General features: G+C 38.1%; 1 protein-coding gene across 6 annotated transcripts in view; it reads left to right on the forward strand.

Moving 5' to 3' along the window:
• Positions 1–22,856, forward strand: part of eya1 (EYA transcriptional coactivator and phosphatase 1) — a 92,767-nt gene that overhangs the window by 21,691 nt on the left and 48,220 nt on the right. Inside the window, exons 2-7 of one of the 6 annotated variants that reach the window (XM_088322232.1) lie at positions 2,037–2,161; positions 3,957–4,022; positions 7,915–7,992; positions 11,783–11,849; positions 15,177–15,319; positions 18,515–18,652. In XM_088322232.1, coding sequence (XP_088178358.1) covers positions 2,041–2,161; positions 3,957–4,022; positions 7,915–7,992; positions 11,783–11,849; positions 15,177–15,319; positions 18,515–18,652 — 613 coding nt within the window. In that variant the 5' untranslated portion in view covers positions 2,037–2,040. Of the gene's footprint in view, positions 1–2,036; positions 2,162–3,956; positions 4,023–7,914; positions 7,993–11,782; positions 11,850–15,173; positions 15,320–18,514; positions 18,653–22,856 lie in introns of all 6 variants that reach the window. The other 5 variants (XM_088322227.1, XM_088322228.1, XM_088322231.1 and 2 more) reach the window with 5 other exon arrangements.

Below are 22,856 nucleotides of genomic sequence, written 5' to 3' on the forward strand. Positions count from 1 at the left end.
ATCAGTATTGTCACACACCATTGCCCGTCATTGCCAAGATCCAGCTAATTTCTGAAAATCAGGTGTAGAGTGAATTGCTTTAAGGTATATTTATTTGGTTCAGAATCTAATTTGGCAGTTACCGATTCTGCCAGAAATGTGCTCACGATTTCGCACACGAAATAATTCGAAATCTCCTCATATTGTGTCTAGTATTTATCGTGAAAAAAGCTCTAAAAGAAAATAAAGAAGAAAGTCGATACATATGGTATTTTTGCTTTAAATTATCAATTTTGACGTTCATTGATTTGGACAATGATTGATCAGTCCAGAAGAAAAACAATATAGATACACAATCAAATAATGCACATGGTTTGATTCTAACAAACTATGTTTTATTTACATAACAAGGATAATGGAATTGAACGAAAGAATAAAGAACATTTTTAGCGGTGTTAGCAAGCAAGGAGGGGGAGGAAATTTGGTAGCAATTCTGAAATTACTGATCAATAAACCCGGTTTTAAGATAATCAACTCATTTAGATGATCAGGAATATTTTTCATAGGGTGTCAACAATGGTTATTTGCCTGAAACAACAAAGCCAGGTTGTTGTGTTATCTATTACTGCGTACTTCTGAGAAAAAAGAGGGCCCCCTCGGGGGAAAGGTGTGTGTGTGTGACAGGCAGCCCATGGCCTTACAGGAAGATGAAGAAAGCCAACTTTATAGTCCTTTTGGCGGTGGACTTCATGGCGTTTGTTCTCATCCAGTCCACAGGGACTGAGAGAACCACAGGCTCTCCAAGCCTCATGGCTCTGGGTAGCCAGGCCTCAAGCCTAGGGGCCTATGTCGGCCATATTAGTCCCGGCTCGCGTGACAACCCTTCCAGTGGTTTGGAAAAGGTAAGGGGAAATGGATTTGTGGAGTGTAGTTCGTCTACACAATATGACGCCTTACACCGAAAAACAAGATTTACCAGATGATGAGGGTGCTAAATCAGAGTCAGATAAAAATGTTTTTTCTGCTACTGGTCATCTTGGTAAACAGTACTATATATTTTTCTATTTTATTTTGGAGGCGCATACCCCCTACCAAAAATCGTTCTAAAGCGGGATGGGCGCCACCATTCTGTACTCGCCTAAGACGCACTAAAGGAAGTGATGCCTCAACGACCTTGGGGTTATGGTATCCATGAACCGTGATGGTGTCTTAAAGAGGGGATAAAAAACCATCTCATTCCACGGCATAGAGCAGGGGGCGGCAACCTGTGGCTCATGGGCCGCATGTGACTCTCTAGCGCTGTGTAGTGAGTCCCTGGCGCGTTTCCAAAATTTTTACAAATTCAAAAAATATATTTTTGGTTTAATGTGGTTTCTGTAGGAGGAAGAACGCAGGAGCGCATCTCACCTTCGCTTGTTTTCCTCTCCTGTGTCCCCTGTGTGAGAGCTGACTGTTTGGCCCAAGCTGCGCCCATTTTAAAGAGGGTCGCGTCCTGTGTCTATAACTTTCAAAAGGTTGCTATTTAATTGTAGAAATGCATGCTGCATTTTATTGCCCTCTTTTTGATGCTCAGATCAGGGGCACATTAGGTACATTAGTTGTTCTTTTTTCCAATCCTCAAAAAAATGACATCAAAAATTTGATATCTTAATTGCATTTCTTTAATTGTTTTAAAACAATTAAACACACTGTCTTTCGAAGTTAAACTTAAGGCAGTATCATACAACAGAGTAGTTGCGTCATTCTCCACAGGATGAAATGCATCCAAGTAGTTTTTATTAGTAGGTTAATATACTGTAGATACATACAGCATGTATTGCGTTCATTTAAGGCTTGTATAAGGATTTGAACTTTTATCGGCTCCTGACAAATTTTTCGCTTGTTTTTTGGTCCGAAATGGCTCTTTCAACATTTTGGGTTGCTGAACCCTGCCATCGCGTGAAAATGTCAAAGGCAGTCTTGCTCTACCCTGGAGTCTTCTGTATAATAGCGAGATCCATGTATGGGAATGAAGAATCTATGCAAGCTTGTTGCCAAAATGTTGTTTCCTCTTTCAGGTTTATGGAAATGCAGGATCTGGCCAGTCCGCATAGCCGATTCAGTGGAAGCAGCGAATCTCCGAAGGGCCTTGACAATTCCAACCTCCACAACAACAATTCCATGACACCAAATGGCACTGAAGGTGCGTTTACCAAAGACTACTGTAATGCCGCAAAGTACATCACTGCTTGAGTGCATCACGGGTTGAAATCAATTATCTTTCTTTGCATAATGCTGCAATCAAGGACCTATCTATCTATCCATCTACCTTGGTCATATCCCTCAAAAGGGGTGACCGACAGCAAGACAAACTCATACAATAACAAAGAAAAGAAAAGGAAAAGAAAAAAAAAATTGCAAAAAAAACTTACAACATTTTTTGGACTATGGCCAACCCAATTGCCCAAACACCCAAACAAGTTAGGCACCTCGGCACCTAAGTTGTTCATGCTTTCGTCCCTCCAGATGAAATGGGACACCAGAAAGCGGCCATGTCACTCTGGTCAGGGTGACACAACACACTCTTTTGTTCAACAGCAGGGCCCGACAGCTTTCACTGGTTTACCCCTGCCGCATCATACGGGTGCCCAGCCCATCCTTAAGAACGCGTCCACAATTTCACTATCATTTCACAACACCTCTCCACTCCTTTCTTTCACCAACAAGAGCTCTAGCTTCCCTTATATTTAGACCTCCTTCCTGCAGTGCACTCATAACACCATCCATCCACATCAATCGCGGCCTTCCTCTTGGTCTCCTTCCATTGACTTCTGCTCTGTAGATCCTCTTCAACATTCGCTCCTCATCCATCATCTCCATGTGTCCAAACCAATCGAGTACTCTCTTATCAACACGCTTGCTCAGTTCCACGACTACTCCAGTTCTGTCTCTCACAATATCATTTCTCAATCTATCCAATCTTGTCACTCCTAACATAGTCCTCAAACACTTCATCTCAAAAACATTCAATTTCCTTCTTAAATCTGCGTTCAGGCTCCAAATCTCTGCACCATACAACACAGTCGGCACAATCACACTCTCATACAGTCATTATCCCCAATCGACTATTGCTGAGAGTGGGGGCTGAGAAAGCAAACCTTTGTATTGCTTGTCGACTCTTTTTTCACAATTATTTCTGCCTTAAATGAACAGCAGCTGTGCGGCCGCAATCCTTTATCACTGGTCAACTATTGTTGAGATCAGTGGTTTGGAGAGAACATTTTTTTCCAGTTGGAGCCACTGAAGCATGCCATTTTAGGCCGCCTAAAATGAAATGCATTGTTTTGGCCATGATGTATTATCCCCAGTTGACTATTGCTAAAAGTGGGGAATAGGAGATTCAATTTCTGTCTTACATGGGGTCTCTTGTCTTCCATTATTTCTGCCTGTGGTGGTGATCCATTATCCCCGGTTGACTATTGCTAAGAGCAGAGGCCTGCAAAGACATTTTATTTTGGGGGTTTAGGCCAGTACAGCATGCTGTTCTGGCACTCCTAAAATTAACTGTACTCTTTTGGTCGTGATCCAATATCTCCAGTCGATTATTGCTGAGAGTGGGGGCTGGGAAAGCAAATTTGTGTCCTGAGCTGCAGCTCATTTTTCCAATTCTTCCTACCCTAAAAGTAACAGCACCTGAGCGACCGTGATCCATTACCCCCGTTTGACTATTGCTTCGAACACATTTGCCAAAGTGCATGTTAAAAATGAGGGGAGCGCGTTGGCAGATTTTCTTATATTTCAAGGGATTATTGTTCCCAATGACTGCCAGAAACAAGAGATTACAGTATTAGCCACCGTGTTATTATTCACCTGCTTGGCATAGACAGACACAAATTGAGTTTTGCGTAAGGTTTTCTCACAGCACACGTATTGTTGACTCAGGTGATAGACACGAATAATGTCTGGTGTCCGTTTTTCGGTTTTCTTCCCTCTGATAGGTGACAGCATCACAATGCTCACCACCGCAGACTGGTTGTTAGGTTCTAACTCACCGTCAGCCTCAGGTTCGTCCACCCTGGTTGCAATCAATTGACAATACAACGGTGCCTCAGCTTTCGAACCACGGCAATTTGAACCTATTTGACCCCTACATTTTCAAGAAAAACTGACAAACAAGTGCACGCACCTTACCATAGAAACAGAAAAGGTTTTGTATCTAGATATTAATATGTGATCAAGTTTAAAAAGGCATATACATGCTGAAGTATCTGTCACAATAGAAGTATTGTTGCAATTTGCTGGTGTCTGGAAGAGTTAATAAGACGCAAATGCAAGGCTAGATGGGCAGAGCTGTTAATGAAGTGCTTAAAACAGGAGTGGGAAAACTACAGCCCACGGGCAACATGCAAATTATAATGGCAATGTATATAATAGTAATAAAAATACTACTAATGAAAAATGTTTTTAATTTCCAAATGTGTCCCTATTCTCTCTTTGTATGTCTAAAACATAAAGTTTTTAAAAAAATCTACATCTCAAATATAGTGTTTCAAAACAGGGACCTAATATATTATTTTGCTTTTATTCTGAAAGGGAAAACAATATTATAGAAATACTACAAAAACACTACCACAGTAATACTATAATACAAAATTTCTTCTTCATAAATATCTCAACAGAAATACGAAAAAAATAAGACTACAGCAATATTACAAAAGTATTACGAAAATGCCATGAAATACTAATATGGAACTACTACAAAAATACTGCAAAAATACTTCAAAAATAATACCATGGAAACACTTCAAAAATACTTCTTCGGAATTACTACAAAACAAAGATATTACTAAAGAAATATTACTAAAGACTACTCCAAAAATACGACAGAAATATTCCAAACATACTAAACAAAAACTACAAAAATACTAAAATGCAAGAATTTTAAAAGTACTTCTAAACAAATACTACATACATTATTTCTTATGGGGTAAAACAATTCAGATAACGACCAAATCAGACTTCGACCTTCCAACCTTAAACGGTTGATGTTCGAAAACCAAGGTACCATTGTACTTGCAAAAAAGTCCTCCCATAATTCATCATTGCCTGGCTTCAACTAATGTACCTTTTGTGCAGGACCACTCTGGTGTGTTTTAATGTATCATGTTAGCATGGTTTGCTGTGGCCCTATTTGTTGATTTCAATTGAAAGTCTTCAGTTTTCATCTGTTGGTGTGATTCAGGGCTCATCAACATGGTGCTTGTGGGTGCAAGGTAGCCCCCTGAGAACACCTGGGTAGCCCGTAGACCAGTTCTGAAAATGGCTCACCAGTAATGGGTCATTTTGGTTTTCTGGTGCATTTAATTTACAACCAGCAGGAAAAATCATGGATTTTATCAATCTCTTGAAATACACAATCAATTTGTCCCAAAATTATTTTTAAATAAGCCTATAATGAATATATGTAGATGATATTCAAATTGAAAATGATCTTTCTATTTCTCCCTTATTAGATATACATCAATCTATCTAGCCATTTATCCATCTATCTATCTATCTATCTATCTATCTATCTATCTATCTATCTATCTATCTATCTATCTATCTATCTATCTATCTATCTATCTATCTATCTATCTATCTATCTATCTATCTATCTATCTATCTATCTATCTATCTATCTATCTATCTATCTATCTATCTATCTATCTATCTATCTATCTATCTATCTATCTATCTATCTATCTATCTATCTATCTAGCTATCTATCTAGCTATCTATCTAGCTATCTATCTAGCTATCTTGCTATCTAGCTATCTAGCTATCTATCTATCTATCTAGCTATTTATTTATCTAGCGAGCTAGCTATTCATCTATTTAGCTCATTAGCAATATGGCTTAAGTAGCTCATCATCATCAGAGAGAAAATTACACTAATACACACAAAGCTATCTATACCACTTAATATTTCTTTTTTTAACCACTTAGCTCTATCTATTTAGTTATCTATCTACCTCTCTATCTCTTTGGGTTTCTAGCTATGCAACTATCTACATACGTTAGCTGGCTACTTATTTAGCTATGCTTGTTTGCACACTTTAAAAAGAAAATTGAAAAGCATCTATTTAGCTATCTTTTTCGCTAGCTATCTTTTTGATGTCAAGTCATGTTTATTCTTTTTAATATTTAAGCCTCCTAGCTCTTCAGCTGTTTAGTTACCTTTGTTAGCTACCTATTGAGCAAAGTAATTTAGCTCACAATCAAAATTGACCTCTATTACACTGTTATCCACTTTGCTTGATGCCTCTTAGCTTCTATATCTAGCTATGAGAGCTAGCTAGCTATCCTGGCTTTAATTTTTAGAATATATGCTAATAAGTAACAAAACCGTTGCTTATTAGCATATATAATTTTTGTGACTGTTTGCTAGTTTATGCATGCACACGAGCATTGTTTTTCGCAGTTGGCCAGCACGTTTCCTCGCTGGCGGGAAAAAACCCATACTACTTGACAGTTGACGGCTTCTTCATTTCGGCGGAGCATGACTACCTTACCCACATTTTCACAGCCTTACCCCCATTGTCGATTTGTTTTGCTGTCCCTGGAACGATTTCAAAGATTCCTGAGCTGTCAGGTAGCCGTGAAATCCTTTTTTCGCGCTTCTATCAGTAAGTCGGCTAATGGCGCCAGGGTCAAAAGTCGGTCGCCATGCATAAAGATGAATTTATACGCTAGTGTCTTTTCCTGACAGTTCTATTTCATTGTCAGTGCTAAAAGAATGTCACATAAATCATTCGCTGGCATTGATTTAGCGTCATATTATCTTGCTCAAATGGGATCCGAACACAGGTGAAGCATCCCCGAGGCCAGATTTGCAACATAATGTAAAAAGGTGCTCTTGATAGTGAGATCGCTCACATCAATGAGTATTTAGCCAGATCTTTGTAGCTAAAAATCTACATAGAGTAGCTACATGGTTAAAACAAACATATCTAGAGAGATAGATAACAATGCAATAAAGTGCATTGATCCCTTTATTGATTGTCAGCTACCTAACTTGGCTAAATAGCTCTCTCTCTAAGGCAGGGCAATAGCTAGAGAGCTAGGAAGCTTAAAAAGACAGTACGCAACCTGTATAGGAGGATAGATGATATTAATTTTCTATCTATTTATAGCGAGCAATCAAACGTAGATAAGTAGCTAGCTAGCTAATTTAGTTGAATAGCCTGATAGCTAGGAAGCTAGATAGATTGTTAGGAAACTAAATTTTTAGATGGATAGATGGATAGATTTCCAGGGCAAAATAGAGTGCATTTTTCTGTTGTTAGTAAACTAGCGAACATAGCTAAATAGCTAGCTAGTTATTTTTTCTAACTTAATAGCTAAATATAGTGGCTAAGTGTCTAAAAAATATATTTGGCATGACAGATAGCTATGCAATACAGTGCATTTTTCTCTTTTTTGATCGTGAGCTAACAAACCTAGCTAAATTCTAGCTCATGATTGTAACTTCATAGCTAGGTAGAGAAGGATATCTATCAAGTTTGATAGCTATGTAACGGGATACAATTTTCTAGAGAATGAGCTATCTAATTTAGCTAAATAGCTAGCAGACTATGGTTGCTAAGTATAGGGGGAGCTAGAAAACTGAAAAAGATTTCTAACAAGCTCAAAAACAATGATGTTCTATTGTCTTATTATATATCCGTAAATTATAGCGCATCCCCAAAGAAAACTAGATTAGTTGTTTATGCATTCATTTTTCATCTCTTGTTTTCAATTGTACTTAGTGAGAGAACCCCTAGTGGTAGGAGATAAATCCAAAATACATATTCCGAGATCCATCATCTGGCTGAGCACAATTTTCTTCACGCACACCAATGCAAAATAAAATTGCCTTCAAAATTGAGATCAGCGTCATTGTGGCTAACTGATGGTTTTTCTTTTTTCTAACAGTTAAAAGTGAGCCAATGAGCAGCAGCGACATAGCCTCCTCAGTAGCAGACAGCACTCTGGACAGTTTTTCTGCGTCAGGTAAGAACCGAGTTTTTGAAAAACTATAAGTAAGCGATTTGTTCGTAAACGGATGACTGAAAAGAAAATGCTAAGGAAGCGATATCGCCGATTAAGCGGGTTAGTATCTTTAACAACAGCTTTTGTCAGCATTTTGAATACGTGCTGTGCTGTGAGTCCGTGCACCAGGGTCAGTTCCCATGTTGGTGAAGATTTTCAATAAAAACAAAGGAAAAGCTCTTTTGGATTAATTAATTAATTTAATTAATTTTTATGGGCAAATTGAGGTTTTGGATGACTTTTTATGCCTTAAAATTTTGCCATCATTTGGTGGTCCTGCTGTTTTTGTGTGCAACATAATAAAGTAATAAGTAAACAAGATTAAATAATATATACACAATTAATTACATAAGTTGCAAGTTTTTTTTTCTAAAATAAAAGCAAATTTTGTTAGCTTGATTTTATTTTAAGTACTATCTTTAATAATTTTCAGTATTATCCTATTTACCTTAATGCTACTTAAAAAGAGTAATTCAGGTTCACAAATTCCTTAATTGCTAAAAATAAAGCTAGAAAGGGATAGCTAGCGAGCTGGTAGGCAAAAAACCTTGATAGCTAAATAGATCTTTTTAATTTTTCTATTTATAATTAGCAAATTGACTTGATTAAATAACTAGCTAGTGTAGCTTAATAGCTAGCTCCAGTAGCTAGATGCTAAAATGATATCCAGCAAGATAAATAGCCAAGTGCAATGTTCTCTTTATCGATAGTAAACTATCTGAATTAGCTAAATAGTTAGCTAGCTACGGTGTCTAAGTAGCCAGAGAACAAGGAAGCTAAATATATAAAGTAGATAGCGGGTTAGAAAGCCAAAAAGCTAGATAGCAAGATAGATTATTTTCAATTTTCTTTTGATTAACAGTAAGCTGGCAAACTTAGCTAAATAGCGTGTTAGGTAACATTGCCAAATACCTGGATAGCTAAAGCACTAGATCACACGTGACAAACTCCCGGCCCGTGGGCCACGTCCGGCCCTCCGTGTAATCATATCTGGACCGCAAGACCATTTTACATTATTGTTATTAATGGCCCGTCAATATGAACAACGCCGTCTCATCATATTTTGACGTTTTAGTCACTGTACCTATTCCTTCATATATGACGTATACTATACTATATACCAGGGGTCGGGAACCTATGGCTCGCGAGCCAGATATGGCTCTTTCTATGAGTACCTATGGCTTGGAGACTAATTTAATTGCATGCAAATTTTCTCCATCTCGTTCAAAACTTGAGCCATTGATCCTGTTCGGATACACGCAAAGCCAAACCAAAGCTGAATTACAAAGCAGTACTTTTCAGAATATATAGGGTACGTTTTCACTACAATTTACAGTCAAGGTGTCACACAAAAAAAAAACTCGTTTTGGCTGTACAACGCTAAAGAATCCTTTATGTAAAAGCTCGCTATATAATCTGTGTTCAGTGTTCAGATACTTTGCTAAATTGTAAATATGCCAAAACACCAGAAGAGAACTTAAAGTTATTTGATTGGGTGAGTGGGAGGATGGGTGGAGTTAAGCAAAAAGTGCAAGCACTCCCTCCCATCTCTCGCCATACTCCGTCTGCGCCAAAGGTGAGCACATCAGGCTGTGACCTTTTGCCAAATTTCAGACTTCAAACATCAAGATATAAAATTGTAATTTCTTGTGAAGAATCAAAAATAAGTGGGACACAATCATTAAGTGGAACACACTTTATTTGATATTTTAATTTTTTTTTAACAAATAAAAGACAAAAAAGTGGCTGTGCAAATTATTCAGCCCCTTTACTTTCAGTGCAGCAAACTCTGTCCAGAAGTTCAGTGAGGATTTCTGAATGATTCAATTTTGATCTTAATGACGAACGATGATAAATGGAATCCACCAGTGTGTAATCAAGTCTCTGTATAAATGCACCCACACTGTGATAGTCTCAGAGGTCTGTTTAAAGCACAGAGAGCACCATGAGGAACGAGAAACACATCAGGCAGGTCCAAGATACTGTTGTGGAGAAGTTTAAAGCTTGATTTGCATACAAAAAGATTTCCCAAGCTTTAAACAGCACTGTGCAAGCAATGATATTGAAATGGAAGGATTATCAGACCACTGCAAATCTACGAAAATCGGGCTATCCCCCTAAACTTTCAGCTCATACACGGAGAAAACTGATCAGAGATGCAGCCAAGAGGCCCATGATCACTCTGGATGAACTGCAGAGGTCTACAGCTGAGGTGGGAGAATCTGTCCATAGGACAACAATCAGTCGTATACTGCACAAATCTGGCCTTTATAGAAGAGTGGCAAGAAGGAAGCCATTTCTTAAAGATATCCATGAAAAGTGTCGTATAAAGTTTGCCACAAGCCACCTGGGAGACACACCAAACATGTGGATGAAGGTTCTCTGGTCAGATGAGATCAAATCGAACTTTTTGGCTACAATGCGAGACGTTATGTTTGGAGTAAAAGCAGCACAGCTCATCACCCTCAACACACAGTCAAACACGGTGGTGGCAGCATCATGGTTTGGGCCTGCTCCTCTTCACCCGGGACAGGGAAGATAGTTAAAATTGATGGGAAGATGGATAGAGCCAAATACAGGAGCATTATGGAAGAAAACCTGATGGAGTCCGCAAAAGACCTGAGACTGGGACGGAGATTTGTCTTCCAACAAGACAATGATCCAAAACATAAAGCAAAAGCTACAAAGGAATGGTTCACCAAAAACATGTCAAGGTGTTGGAATGGCCAAGTCAAAGTCCAGACCTCAATCCAGTTGAGAACCTGTGGAGAGAACTGAAAACTGCTGTTCACAAACGCTTTCCATCCAACCCCACTGAGCTCGAGCTGTTTAGCAAAGAGGAATGGGCAAAAATATCAGTTTCTCGATGTGCAAAACTGACATACCCCTAACGACTTGCAGCTGTAATTGCAGCAAAAGCTGGCGCTACAAAGTATTAATGGGGCTGAATAATTTTGCACACCCACTTTTTCGTTTTTTATTTGTTAAAAAAGTTTTTAAAAAAAACAAAGTGTGTTCCACTTCATGATTGTGTCCCACTTATTGTTGATGCTTCGCAAGAAATCACAGTTTTGTATCGTTATGTTTGAAGTCTGAAATGTGGCAAAAGGTCACAGAGTTCAAGGGGGCCAAATAGTTTTGCAAGCCACTGTATCTATGTGATAAAGTGCAACCATTTCATTTTTCTGGTTCGTGAACTTTTTGAATGATCTAGCTGGCAAGTTAGATAACTAAATTGCAAGATATATGCTTTTCAAGTTCCTCTTTATTAATAGTGAGCAAAGGAACTAAGCTAAATGGCTAGCCAGCGAACGCAGAGAAATCACTGGACAGCGAGGAAGCTAAAATGATTAGTTTGTTTGTTTTCAATAAAAAATAAAACAAATGCAGCCCAAAGAGAGGATAAGTATGCTTAAAAAAATATGTGGGCTAAGTTAAGAACCCTGCAGGACTCCACAGTCATGTTTTGGTGGCTTTGTTGGCCTATTTCGGCTGTTTGTGCATGCAGGCAGTTGCTATGACAGTGAATGAGTCAGCAAACGAAAAAAAACAGGATCATGCCTAGCTGATTATTTTTGCAGCTTTATGAAATGTCTGTTGGACCTTAGAGAAGGTCAACAAAATAAACAAAGTAATGCGGGCGTAATCACCCCCTCTTCTGAGGTCCTGTTGGCGAAAAGTAATATTTACCTTGCTCTTAAACCTGCTCTTGTCTCGCTCTTAACTCCCCCTCCCCATTATCCTCTCTCAGCAATTGGAAGCAGTGGCTTCAGCCCAAGACAAACGCACCAGTTCTCCTCGCAGATTTACCCTTCCAAGTAAGGCTCCTTTTTTTTCCACAAAAAAACTGTAAAACACAGCACTGCATGAATTCTTTCTGAGTTGATGATCGAAAAGTGATGCACTTGGAATATTGTTTTAATCACCTCCTCATTCTTAATAATTATCACGATCGTCAATTGGTAACAATTTGTGTCCCTTGTTCGTATTTCTTGATAATCATAAGCTTTGTTTTCATGATTACCATGTTTTTATTTCTCTTTGACCATCACTGCAAGCCATATCCAATGGGTATCGTATTAAAAATATTTTATGGCAGTGATCACTAACCTTATTTAAGCTGAGAGCTACTTTTTGTTACTGATTGACTCAAAGGGCTGTCATTTTGACATACATTTCTAAAATAATTTGTTGTCACTAATTTTTAACATCTTGTGAAAATGGCACTAGCCAAGTCTAGTCATGTTTATTTGTATAGACCTTAATCACGAGTCTCAAAGGCTACAGACAACTTTTACTTGAATCCATGATTTAAATTCTAAATGAGGGCAGAGAAAATGCCTCAGCATGATTTAAGGAAACCTTGAGAAAGGGCCGCATGGACAAAGATTTTGATCATCTAATAGTGATTTTTTTCATTCATAAATCATTCCCAGAGGCCTGATATGTATTGATGAGCTGCACCAAACCCTTTATAATAGTTTGTTTAAAAAAACAAAAAACATATTTCGTCTCTCAGTTACACAAAATGCAACTATAGTAATACAGTGGAACCTCGGTTCTCGACCATAATCCGTTCCAGAACCCTGTTCGAAAACCGATTTGTTCGATCACCGAAATCACTTTTCCCATTAAAAATAATGTAGAACGTTTTAGTCTGTTCCAACACCCTGAATGTTTACCTTGAATGTTTAACGTAAAGCTAACCCAGGCTAATCGTGCGTTCGCGTTATCGTATTCTTCCGTACGAAAGATTACGCTAACATGAACGTGTAAAAATTAAAAAAAAGATAAAGAAAATAATTATGAATAGGATTTCTTACCTTTGTGGTGGTCAGCAGAAGGCGCAGGTGGACGGTGGGGAGAGGAAAATCATCAAAAGTTTTTCAACCTCTTCCAAAACTTGCACTCACTCCCTTAGCCACATCACTAGATTTCACAGCCTCCTTATTCTTTAGTATTGTACTGATCGTAGATTTAGCCATGCTGTATTCCCTAGCAATATCAGACACTCGCACACCTCCTTCATTTTTTGCTATTATTTCTTTCTTAAATGCAATAGTTGTACGCACTACTTTTCTTTTTTCACCTGTAGCAACTTCGCTGCTTGCACTGACTTTCCTCGGAGGCATAATAAGGGGCTAAAACACCCGTATGCCGCTCAGCATTGCACCCTAGCGTAGACACTCACACATTACCGGCTTTTGAACTCCGAGTTTTTGACCTAACAGCGAAGCAACAATTTCTCGAAATTTTTGATCGTGCTCCGATTTGTTCGAACTGAGAGGCGTTCAAAAAACGAGGTTCCAATGTACTATAAAATAGCACTACAGAAATACTACAAAAATTCTGCTAGATAGATAGATAGATAGATAGATAGATAGATAGATAGATAGATAGATAGATAGATAGATAGATAGATAGATAGATAGATAGATAGATAGATAGATAGATAGATAGATAGATAGATAGATAGATAGATAGATAGATAGATAGATAGATAGATAGATAGATAGATAGATAGATAGATAGATAGATAGATAGATAGATAGATAGATAGATAGATAGATAGATAGATAGATAGATAGATAGATAGATAGATAGATAGATGGATGGATGGATGGATGGATGGATGGATGGATGGATGGATGGATGGATGGATGGATGGATGGATGGATGGATGGATGGATGGATGGATAGATATTTAGATAGATAGATAGATAGATAGATAGATAGATAGATAGATAGATAGATAGATAGATAGATACTTTATTCATCCCCGAAGGGAAATTCACATTTCCAGCAGCATCCCTGAGCTGAGAACAATACAATGATAAAGCAAAAGAATACAATATACAAATACCCAGTGTAACGTGCAAATGCCCACTGTAGCGTGTTATATAGAATAACTAAATAGTGCTACACAGAATACATATTGCAATAAGATTCGGTAATATGCAATGTAGGTGGTGTGGTTTACTGTGGGCTTTTACTCTGCCGGGTAGAGTTAAAGAGCTATGAGAAGACTACATTACATTACATTACATTAGTTTCTACGACTACTACTACTTCCAAAATGGTTCAATAGAGATCCACCGAAATATTACCAAAGAAATTATACAAACATGCCATAGAAATTCTACTATGGAAATACAACAAAAGACTGCAGAAATACAACAAAAATCCTACTGTGAAAATATTACAAAATTCAACTATAGTGATACTATAAAATAACACTACAGAAATACTACAAAAGACTACAGAAATACTACAAAATCGTTCTACAAAAATACTACAAAACTACAACTATAGTTTTCTACAAAAACGACGTTACATCTACAAATGCTCCCTCATAAATGTTACAAATATACTACAGAAATCCTACTATAGAAATACAACAAAAATACAACAGAAATACTACAAAATACAACTATGGTAATGCTATAGAAATGCTACAAAAATATTGTGACAGAAATACTACAATCCAAACTACAGAAATACTGCAAAAATCTTACTACAAAAATACTTTTAAACTTAAAATACAGAAGTACTACAAAATTTACGTTATAGAAATACTACAAATATTACCACACAAATATTACAAATATGCTACAGAAATATTACAGAAACACTACAAAATATAATTATAGTAATACAACAAATATACTCCTACATGAATACTACAAATATCTCCAGAAATATGACAAAATCATACCACAGAAGTATTTCAAAAATACTACAGAAATACCCAAAAAGCATTACAGAAATACTACAAAATATCACCATAGTAATACTATAAATATATATTACTACAGAATACTACAAAACACTCCAGAAATACGACAAAATATTACCCCAGAAATATTACAAAATTACAACAGAAATACCCCTAAAAATATTACAGAAATGCTACAAAATCCAAATATATTAACACAACTGAAATACTATTTAAGAAATACTACCCAAAAAAAATCCCAAAATAGAGATGAAAAAGAAATATAACCTGCAGTCCGCGACTCCAAAAGGTTTGTCCCCGAATTAGATCCTACTGCAGTAGGTTTTGAGAGGCCTTCTTTGCCAAATGCATCAAGGCCTGCCACATTTGTATTTCTTGACTTTTTTGTTGTTTTTGTTTCTTTTAGCAGGACGTATCCGCATATATTGCCGACCCCCTCGTCTCAAAATATGGCGGCCTACGGGCAGGCGCAGTACACCACAGGAATGCAACAAGCTGCAGCTTACGCTAGTTACCCGCAGCCCGGCCAGCCCTACAGCATACCCTCCTACGGTAAGCGCTAGCATGTCTCTTTTTTGGCACAATTAACTTATACTACCGTATTAGCTTGTGCTTGTGAAGGTCAACAATTATTTTGGGCTCAAAATTACGCAGATATTCTAAATGGATAGATATCAAGCGGGAGTTTCTTGCTCTTGGTAATGAGCCAGCAAACAGACCTAAGGAGCTATATAGCGATTTTAGCTTTATAGCTAGATGGAGTAGCTAGGTGGCTGAAAAAAGATATCTAGCGAGATACGTAAATAGCTAAGTTAGCAGAAAAACTAGGAATCTTAAAAAGCATGATAGCTTAAAAGTCAGGAAGTGAGGTAAATAATTTTGAAGGTTCTCTTTATTCATAGTGAGCAAGCCATTATAGCTATGTAGCTTGCTAGCTAAATAGCTAAATAGAGGAAGACCATGTTCTCCTTGTTTTAAATGCAGTAGGAACAATTTCTCGATCAAAATTATAGAGATATTCTAAATGGCTAGATAATAAGTCTGAAATTCTCGCTATTGGTAATGAGCGAGCAAACATAGCTAAACAGCTAAATAGCTTTTGTAGCGTTATAGCTAGATGGAGGGCCTAGGTGGCTTGCTCGTCAAACAGATGTATAGATAGATCCATTTTAAGGGTGCAATAGAGAGCATTTTTTTCTCTATTTATAGTGAAGTAGCAGACATAGCTAGATAGATGATTTAATAGCCAGATTTTTTTAACATATTCTTTATACAGGGTTCGTACAGGTACTTGAAATCCTTGAAAATGCTTGAATTTTAATGTTGTGTTTTTAAGGTCAGGAAAATGCTTGAATTTTGGGTGAAGTGCTTGAAAATGCTCGAAATACTTGAAAAAGACTCCAACACGCCAGCTCTCAGTCATAATTGGTATTGTTATGTTAATCGCCACCCCCTTACTGGCCACACCCAAACGGAAGGTTTTTATAAAACCGTCTGTTTTGGCTCAGATCCCTGAGAAAAGCTCCCAAACGGCTCCTCAGATTTTTTTTGTTTTTTAGGGATATGTTTTTAATAAAAATAAAACAGTATGCACCAAATTAATTAGTAATTAATGTCATCTGTTTTGCAAGGGATCCTCGAAAACACATTAAATAGAAATTCAAATATTTACAGATCACCCAAAACAAACATTTGAGCGTCTTACACTGAACAAAATCCCTGAAAATGCAAAATAATTGAATAAATTAAAAATATTATCTCTTCAGTTCTATGAATTAATGATAAAATGATAAAAAAAATATTTGCAATTCTATTTGAACCCATTTAGACGCAGATCCCCTAAGAAACACGAAAAATATACATTAAAATAATGAAAAACAAATATTGAATGACCTCTGCTTCAGCGCAATTAATATAATTAAAATGAATTGAAATCTGGCTTGTTTTGCTGCTTTTTATACATCCAGTACTTTCTTTGTTTGTTTTTGTATTGAACTCAATCATTACCTATTACCTATAGAGCCCTTTCTGTGTTTTTAAACAAGTGTGACTATGTTCTCCTTGTTTTTGCTCCTGAAGCAACAATTTACAGAAATACTCTGGATCATTGGTGGGCAAACTGCGGCCAGCCTGCTGGCTTCTTAATCCGGCCCTCCCAAAAAAACTGGTCAAAATATCATCGCTATTATAAATAAAGTCCCACTAATACAAGCCTGTTGCTTTTTTTGCGCTAGTTTGTTCGCATTTGTGTCTACAACAAAAATACTATGTCAGAAATACAACAAAAATCCTAATGACTTTAATAAATAGGGACCTTATATATTTTTCAATTCAGTCTAAAAGAAAAAAATACTCTAAAATATTACAAAAATACTACTACAGTAATACTGAAATACAAAAATACTACTACAGAAATATTACCCCGAGATATACTACGGAAATACAACTGCAGTAGTATTACAAGAAAATACTATGTACATATGACAAAACACTGTTATAGAAATACTACGAAACCTCTACAGAACAACTACTAAAATACTTAAGAAATATGCCAAAAAAACTACTCTTGAAATACTACAAATATAAAACTATAATAATACTACAAAAAAAAAACTAGGGAAATACTACAAAAAAACTACTGCACAAATACAAAAAAATAAAACTAGAGTAACACTACAAAAATACTACAGAAATACAAAAAAAACATACTACTATAAAAAACTACAAAAATAATACTGAAGATTTACTACAAAAATAAAACTACAGTAACACGACAAAAATACTAAAAAACACTACTATGGAAATACTGCTATGGAAAAACTAGATAAAAAATACAGCAGAAATACTAAACAAAAGAAACGTGAGTAATACTATAAAAATACTACAGAAATTCTCTAAAAATAATACTGCATAAATAAGACAAAAATCTGACTACAGAATGCTAATAAATACATCTACAGAAATACTACAAAATTAAACATAAACTGTAGTGTTTCAAACAGGGACCTAATACATTTTGTTTTAATTGCGAGTGTTTCAAAACTAATGTAATAAACTAATTTAGAAATGGATGAATAGCTAAAATGCAAAAAAGATATGTAGATAAATCTTTATGAAGAGTGCGACTTTTTTCTCTATTGATCGTGAGCTTAACTACTAGCTAGCTAGTGTAGCTAGCTGGGTAGATAATTTCCAACTTTCTCTTTGTTGTAAGCAAGTAAATTTGGCTAAATAGCTGGCTAGCCAAGGTTTATAAAAAGATGGAGAGCTAGTAAGCTAAAAAATAGCTTGCAAAATAGCTAGCTAGCTTTGAGAGGGGGGGCAGACAGACAGAGAGAGTAGCGAGAGAGCGGGGAGAGAGAGAGGGAGAGAGGGATAGAGAGAGAAAGAGAGAGAGAGAGAGAGAGACGGACAAACCGGTAGGCAGACAGACAGACAGACAGACAGACAGAGAACATGGCTAAATAGCTAACTAGCTAAGTCACCTAAGTACCTAGGTAGTTAGGAAGCTAAAATGATTGAGCAAATTTGGAGTCCTAAATTTCACAAAAACAGCCAATCAGAGGTCAAAATAGACAAGGAAGTTTGGTATAAGTGTCACCTTAAATAACCTCCAAAAATGTTTGTGAAGGCGGTACAAGGTCATGACAAGGTATCAGTTAATGAATGGGAAACTTACCATTTTTCGTGTGCTCCCGCTGTCATTTCATACCTTAGTGATCGATCTAATGTCGCTAACTGATTTAGGACCATTGTGGACAGGCATCAAGACGGAAAGCGACCTCAGCCAATCACAATCGCCGGCGCAGACAGGCTTCCTCGGGTACGGTTCCAGCTTCAACACGCCACAAACCGGACAGGCGCCGTACAGCTATCAGATGCAAGGTAAGGCATTCATCTAATTTAGGTTCCTTTTTTTTTCAAACTAAAACACAGAAAACTGACTTGAATCCATCAGCTTATGCTATTACAGTAGAACCCCAAGAATCGACGTAAATCATATGTCGCGAAATTTTGGTGGCGCTTAAACTTACGACATTGTTTTGTTAATCCTTTAACTTGGATTGAGATTGATGGGACATGCAACAGTCCTGTCTGTTTACTACCAAGGAAACCCGGAAATAGTATTATTTCGCTAAACTATTTAACTTAAAATTCAAACAAACACAAAACATATATATAGAATGCTACATTCAATTTTAGTTTTGTATTATAACTTAAATACCTTAGCGTATTTATTAAAGAAAAACAGTTTGCTGTGAGGAGAACAAAAAAGCTTTACATTTTGACCCAAAGAGCCATAATAGATATAAAATAATGCCAGAGTCTGTGTCCCGTATCAACAGATATACCATTTTAAGCTTGACTCCATACCTCAATTACTTAAAATCGTTGTGGCTCATTTTGACCCTCATTTTTTTCATGAATAAGGGTTTGAAAAAAAAGACGCAAGCAGAGTTATTATGTTTTTGTTGTTTTACTTTTTAAAAATGTCAAAAAATGCTGAAAATGAGGATACTGACGTATTTACCTTCGGTGCAGACAGCGATGGGCAGACAGAGATGCACTGTATGCATAGCTCCACCCACCCCTACCCCTCGCACAATCAAATTGCTCTGTGTGCTTGGCCAGCGTTTCTGGCTGATTACAGTTTTTCTGTGGGTTTTTATCACTAAGTGTCTCAACATTGAACATAATTGCTTAATTAGCTTCCATTTACTACACTTGTCTCTCTCTTTGTCTTTGTGATTAAAAAAACAAAAACAAATTCAAAAAGCAGTTTCCTCAATTGCACCTGGCCTCTCTAGTCCCCCTCCCAGTGTCTCCTTGCGCAAGAACGCGAGCTATTGTGCAAGCTTGCTTTCATTTACCCAATCTCGGGCTGACTTTAACTTCAAAATGACAATAAAATATATTCTATTCTATTCTATCCTATTCTAAAATACCCAACTTAAAACACGCGTTGTTTTTGCCGGTATGCAGTGTAATTCTGGGCAAATTTGTCAAATAATTTTGCAATGAAAAGCCCTGATTTTTGTGCCAGGATAGTTTTCTTGTGTGCTGAGAAGGTCTGGATGAGAATTGCAAGAATGTAATTTTATCTCCAAGCCATACGTACTCATGAAAAGAGCCATAAATGGCTCGTGAGCCATAGGTTCCAGATCACTGCCTAAACCCCTGGTTTTTGCTAAAAAATATAGAGGAGAGAAACTTTCTTGCACTTAGGAAGCATCTCAACTCCCCAGGCTTTGTTTATGCTCTCTCTGTGATCATATTCGTATTTCTATAAGTGTTTAGGGACTGTGACGATTTATAGCCTTTAAGATAATAAAGATGTGCTGTTGTAAGCATTGCGTGCATTGTGTTCTCCCCTCAGAGCTGCAAAATTTCCACCTGCACGGCCCATTTAAATCTCCGCATTCCAAATGTTTTTCTCGTTTCCCTTGTGACAAAACCCTCTGAAATATCCAACAGTAAATAACGTCAGCGGCCCTGCCGCAACTTTTTTTTTGCTCGCCCATGGGGTTCGAACCCCAAACAGAGAGTCTGAGAAACAAGGGCAGAGCGAGTGGTTTTAAAACTGATGACAGGGTTATTTGATCATTTTTCTTCTCAGTAGTTACTGCAAGATAAATCAGACGGTATTCAGTGGTGCTATTGACAGCTATAGACTACTTTTTCTTTTCTTTTTTTTTCTTTTTTTTTGCTGTATTGTCATTTTAGTAGCTAAATTGGTCCTTAACAGTAAATTCTTACCCCATTGGCTATATGTTTTACTTATTGGATAACTTGAGATTAAGGGCTATACATGTAAACATGACTATACATGTATGCCATTTTAGAGAAGTGCGCGTTACACGGGAATAAATACAGTAATTCCGCCTTTACCCCACCAAACAAGAGGGGGTTTCTTTTATGCCTAACCCCTCCCTCCACCGTGACCAACGCAAAGCAGCTTTTTCTGAGGCGCTCAAAAAACAAACGTAGTGTAGGGTTTTCACGGGTGCTTGAAATCATTGAAAATGCTTGAATTTCAATAATGTCTTTTCAAGGTCAGAAAAAATGCTTGAATTTTGGGTTAAGTGCTTGAAAATGCTCAAAACTATTTTCATTGCAGTGTCTCTTGGCAGTGTGTCTCGATAGACCACGCTTTTACACAAAGAAAAAAAAGTGCGTAAAAATGACGCTGTTGGTGGCTCCAGTCCTCATTATGGAGTTGTCATGTGAAGGATTGCTGCCCCCTACTGTTGCATCCAAGACTAAATGCTTATCAGACTAGTTGTGGGAATTCATGCCCTTTTTTACAAGAAGCGACTCTTTCGGCTCAGCTAACTTAGAAGAGCCTCTTCGGCTCCAAAACGGCTCCCCAGATTATTTTTTGGGGAGATATTACAAATAGTAATAAAACACCAAATCATTTAGTAATTAGTAATTTCATATGTTTTGCAGGGGATCCCTGCAAAATACATGAAATATAAATTAATATTTTCACAGATCTAAATAAAAAGGTAAAATACAAAATAATTTTAGATTTTTACTAACAGATTTAAAGTCGAGTAACAACACAAGATCCCTGAAATTGAAAAACAACAAAATATAAATTGGAAATTGGAACTTTTTAATGCTATAAATAAATAATCAAATGAAAAAACAAACTATTTATTGTTATCTTTTAACTAATATAGACATCTTCTGAAAAGTTTGCAAAAAAAGGAAAACACTGAAGCTGTCATGAAACGGGTCGGGAAGCAGGAATTAGGAAGTCATTTGCGTAGACGATCTGTCACTTTAATTGAGAAAGAAAAGTTGTCCAACACACAAAAGGACCAAAAACAAAACAAAGCAGGCTTAAATGCAGGCAAAACTACAGACTAGGCATTTAACGGGATTAAAAAGAACTTGCAGGAATCTCGCAGAATTTTACACCGAAGTGCAACAAAGTCCAACAAGCACAAAAAGAATAAACAGGTATCAAACAGGTATCAAACAGGCATGAACAGGTTTTCAGCAAGGCTAAACAATGATCTGGCCAAGGGCAGTTCCAAAAGGCGGGGTTAAGTACCCATTGGAGTAATCAGGAAAATGCAGGTCAGCCGGTGTCAAGGGGCAGGGCCAGCTGGGCGCCATGACAACCGTGCAGGACATGACAGAACCCCCCCTTCAAGGGACAGCTCCTGAGGTCCCAAAAGGAAACAAATACTACACCCCCCAGAATGGGTCGACGCTCCCGAAGACGGTCACCCCTTTCCCTCCCCCAAAAACGCAGAAATGGGGAGAGGCAGGGGCGGCAGGCGGACGAATAGGAGCGGCAAGCAGACGAGTCGGACTCAGACGGGTCGGGCGTTGTAGGAGAGTCGAACGGGCGAGTCGAAGAGTCTGAATGGCAGGCAGACGATTCGGGGTGGCGAGCAGACGAGTCGGACCGGTGGGTAGAAGAATCAGACAGGCGGATGGTTGAATCAGGCAAGTAGGCGGGAACCACAGACAGATCAGCCATTGCAGGAGAGTCGAACGGGTGAGTCGAAGAGTCGGATAGGCAGGCAGACGAGTCGGAGCGGCGAGCAGAAAAATCAGACGTGCGGATGGGTGAATCAGGCAGGCAGACAGGTCGACAAGCAGGCATGGCAGGCGGACATCGGGACAGGCGGACAGACGGATCTCGAGACTGGTGGGAAGGCTGGCGGACAGGCAGACGTCGAGACAGGCGGAAGGACAGACCTCGAGACTGGTGGGAAGGCAGGCGGACGGACGGACGTCGAGACAGGCGGAAGGACGGACCTCGAGATGATGGGAAGCCAGGCGGACGGATGAACCTCAGACAGGCTGGCGTTGATGTTGACGGGGACTTAGGACAGCTCGGCGCCAAGTCTTTCCGGAAACCCCACTCGAGGCACAGCAATTGCCACGACGGGCGGGGCCGTGGTTCGAGTGGAAAGGAAAGGCGACAACGCAGCCGGAGAAAGAGTCCCGGGAGGCGGGGCGGTTGCCGACAGCCGACGAGACAGGAGCTCAGTCAGCTGATCTAATTGCTCCTGCTGGCGGCGCATGCTTTGTAGATTATTCTGGAACAGCAGTTGAAGGGTGGCAA

Source organism: Urocampus carinirostris, chromosome 18, assembly GCF_059441175.1.
Source record: "Urocampus carinirostris isolate Australia breed hairy pipefish chromosome 18, RoL_Ucar_1.0, whole genome shotgun sequence".
NCBI classification, from domain to species: Eukaryota; Metazoa; Chordata; class Actinopteri; order Syngnathiformes; family Syngnathidae; genus Urocampus; species Urocampus carinirostris.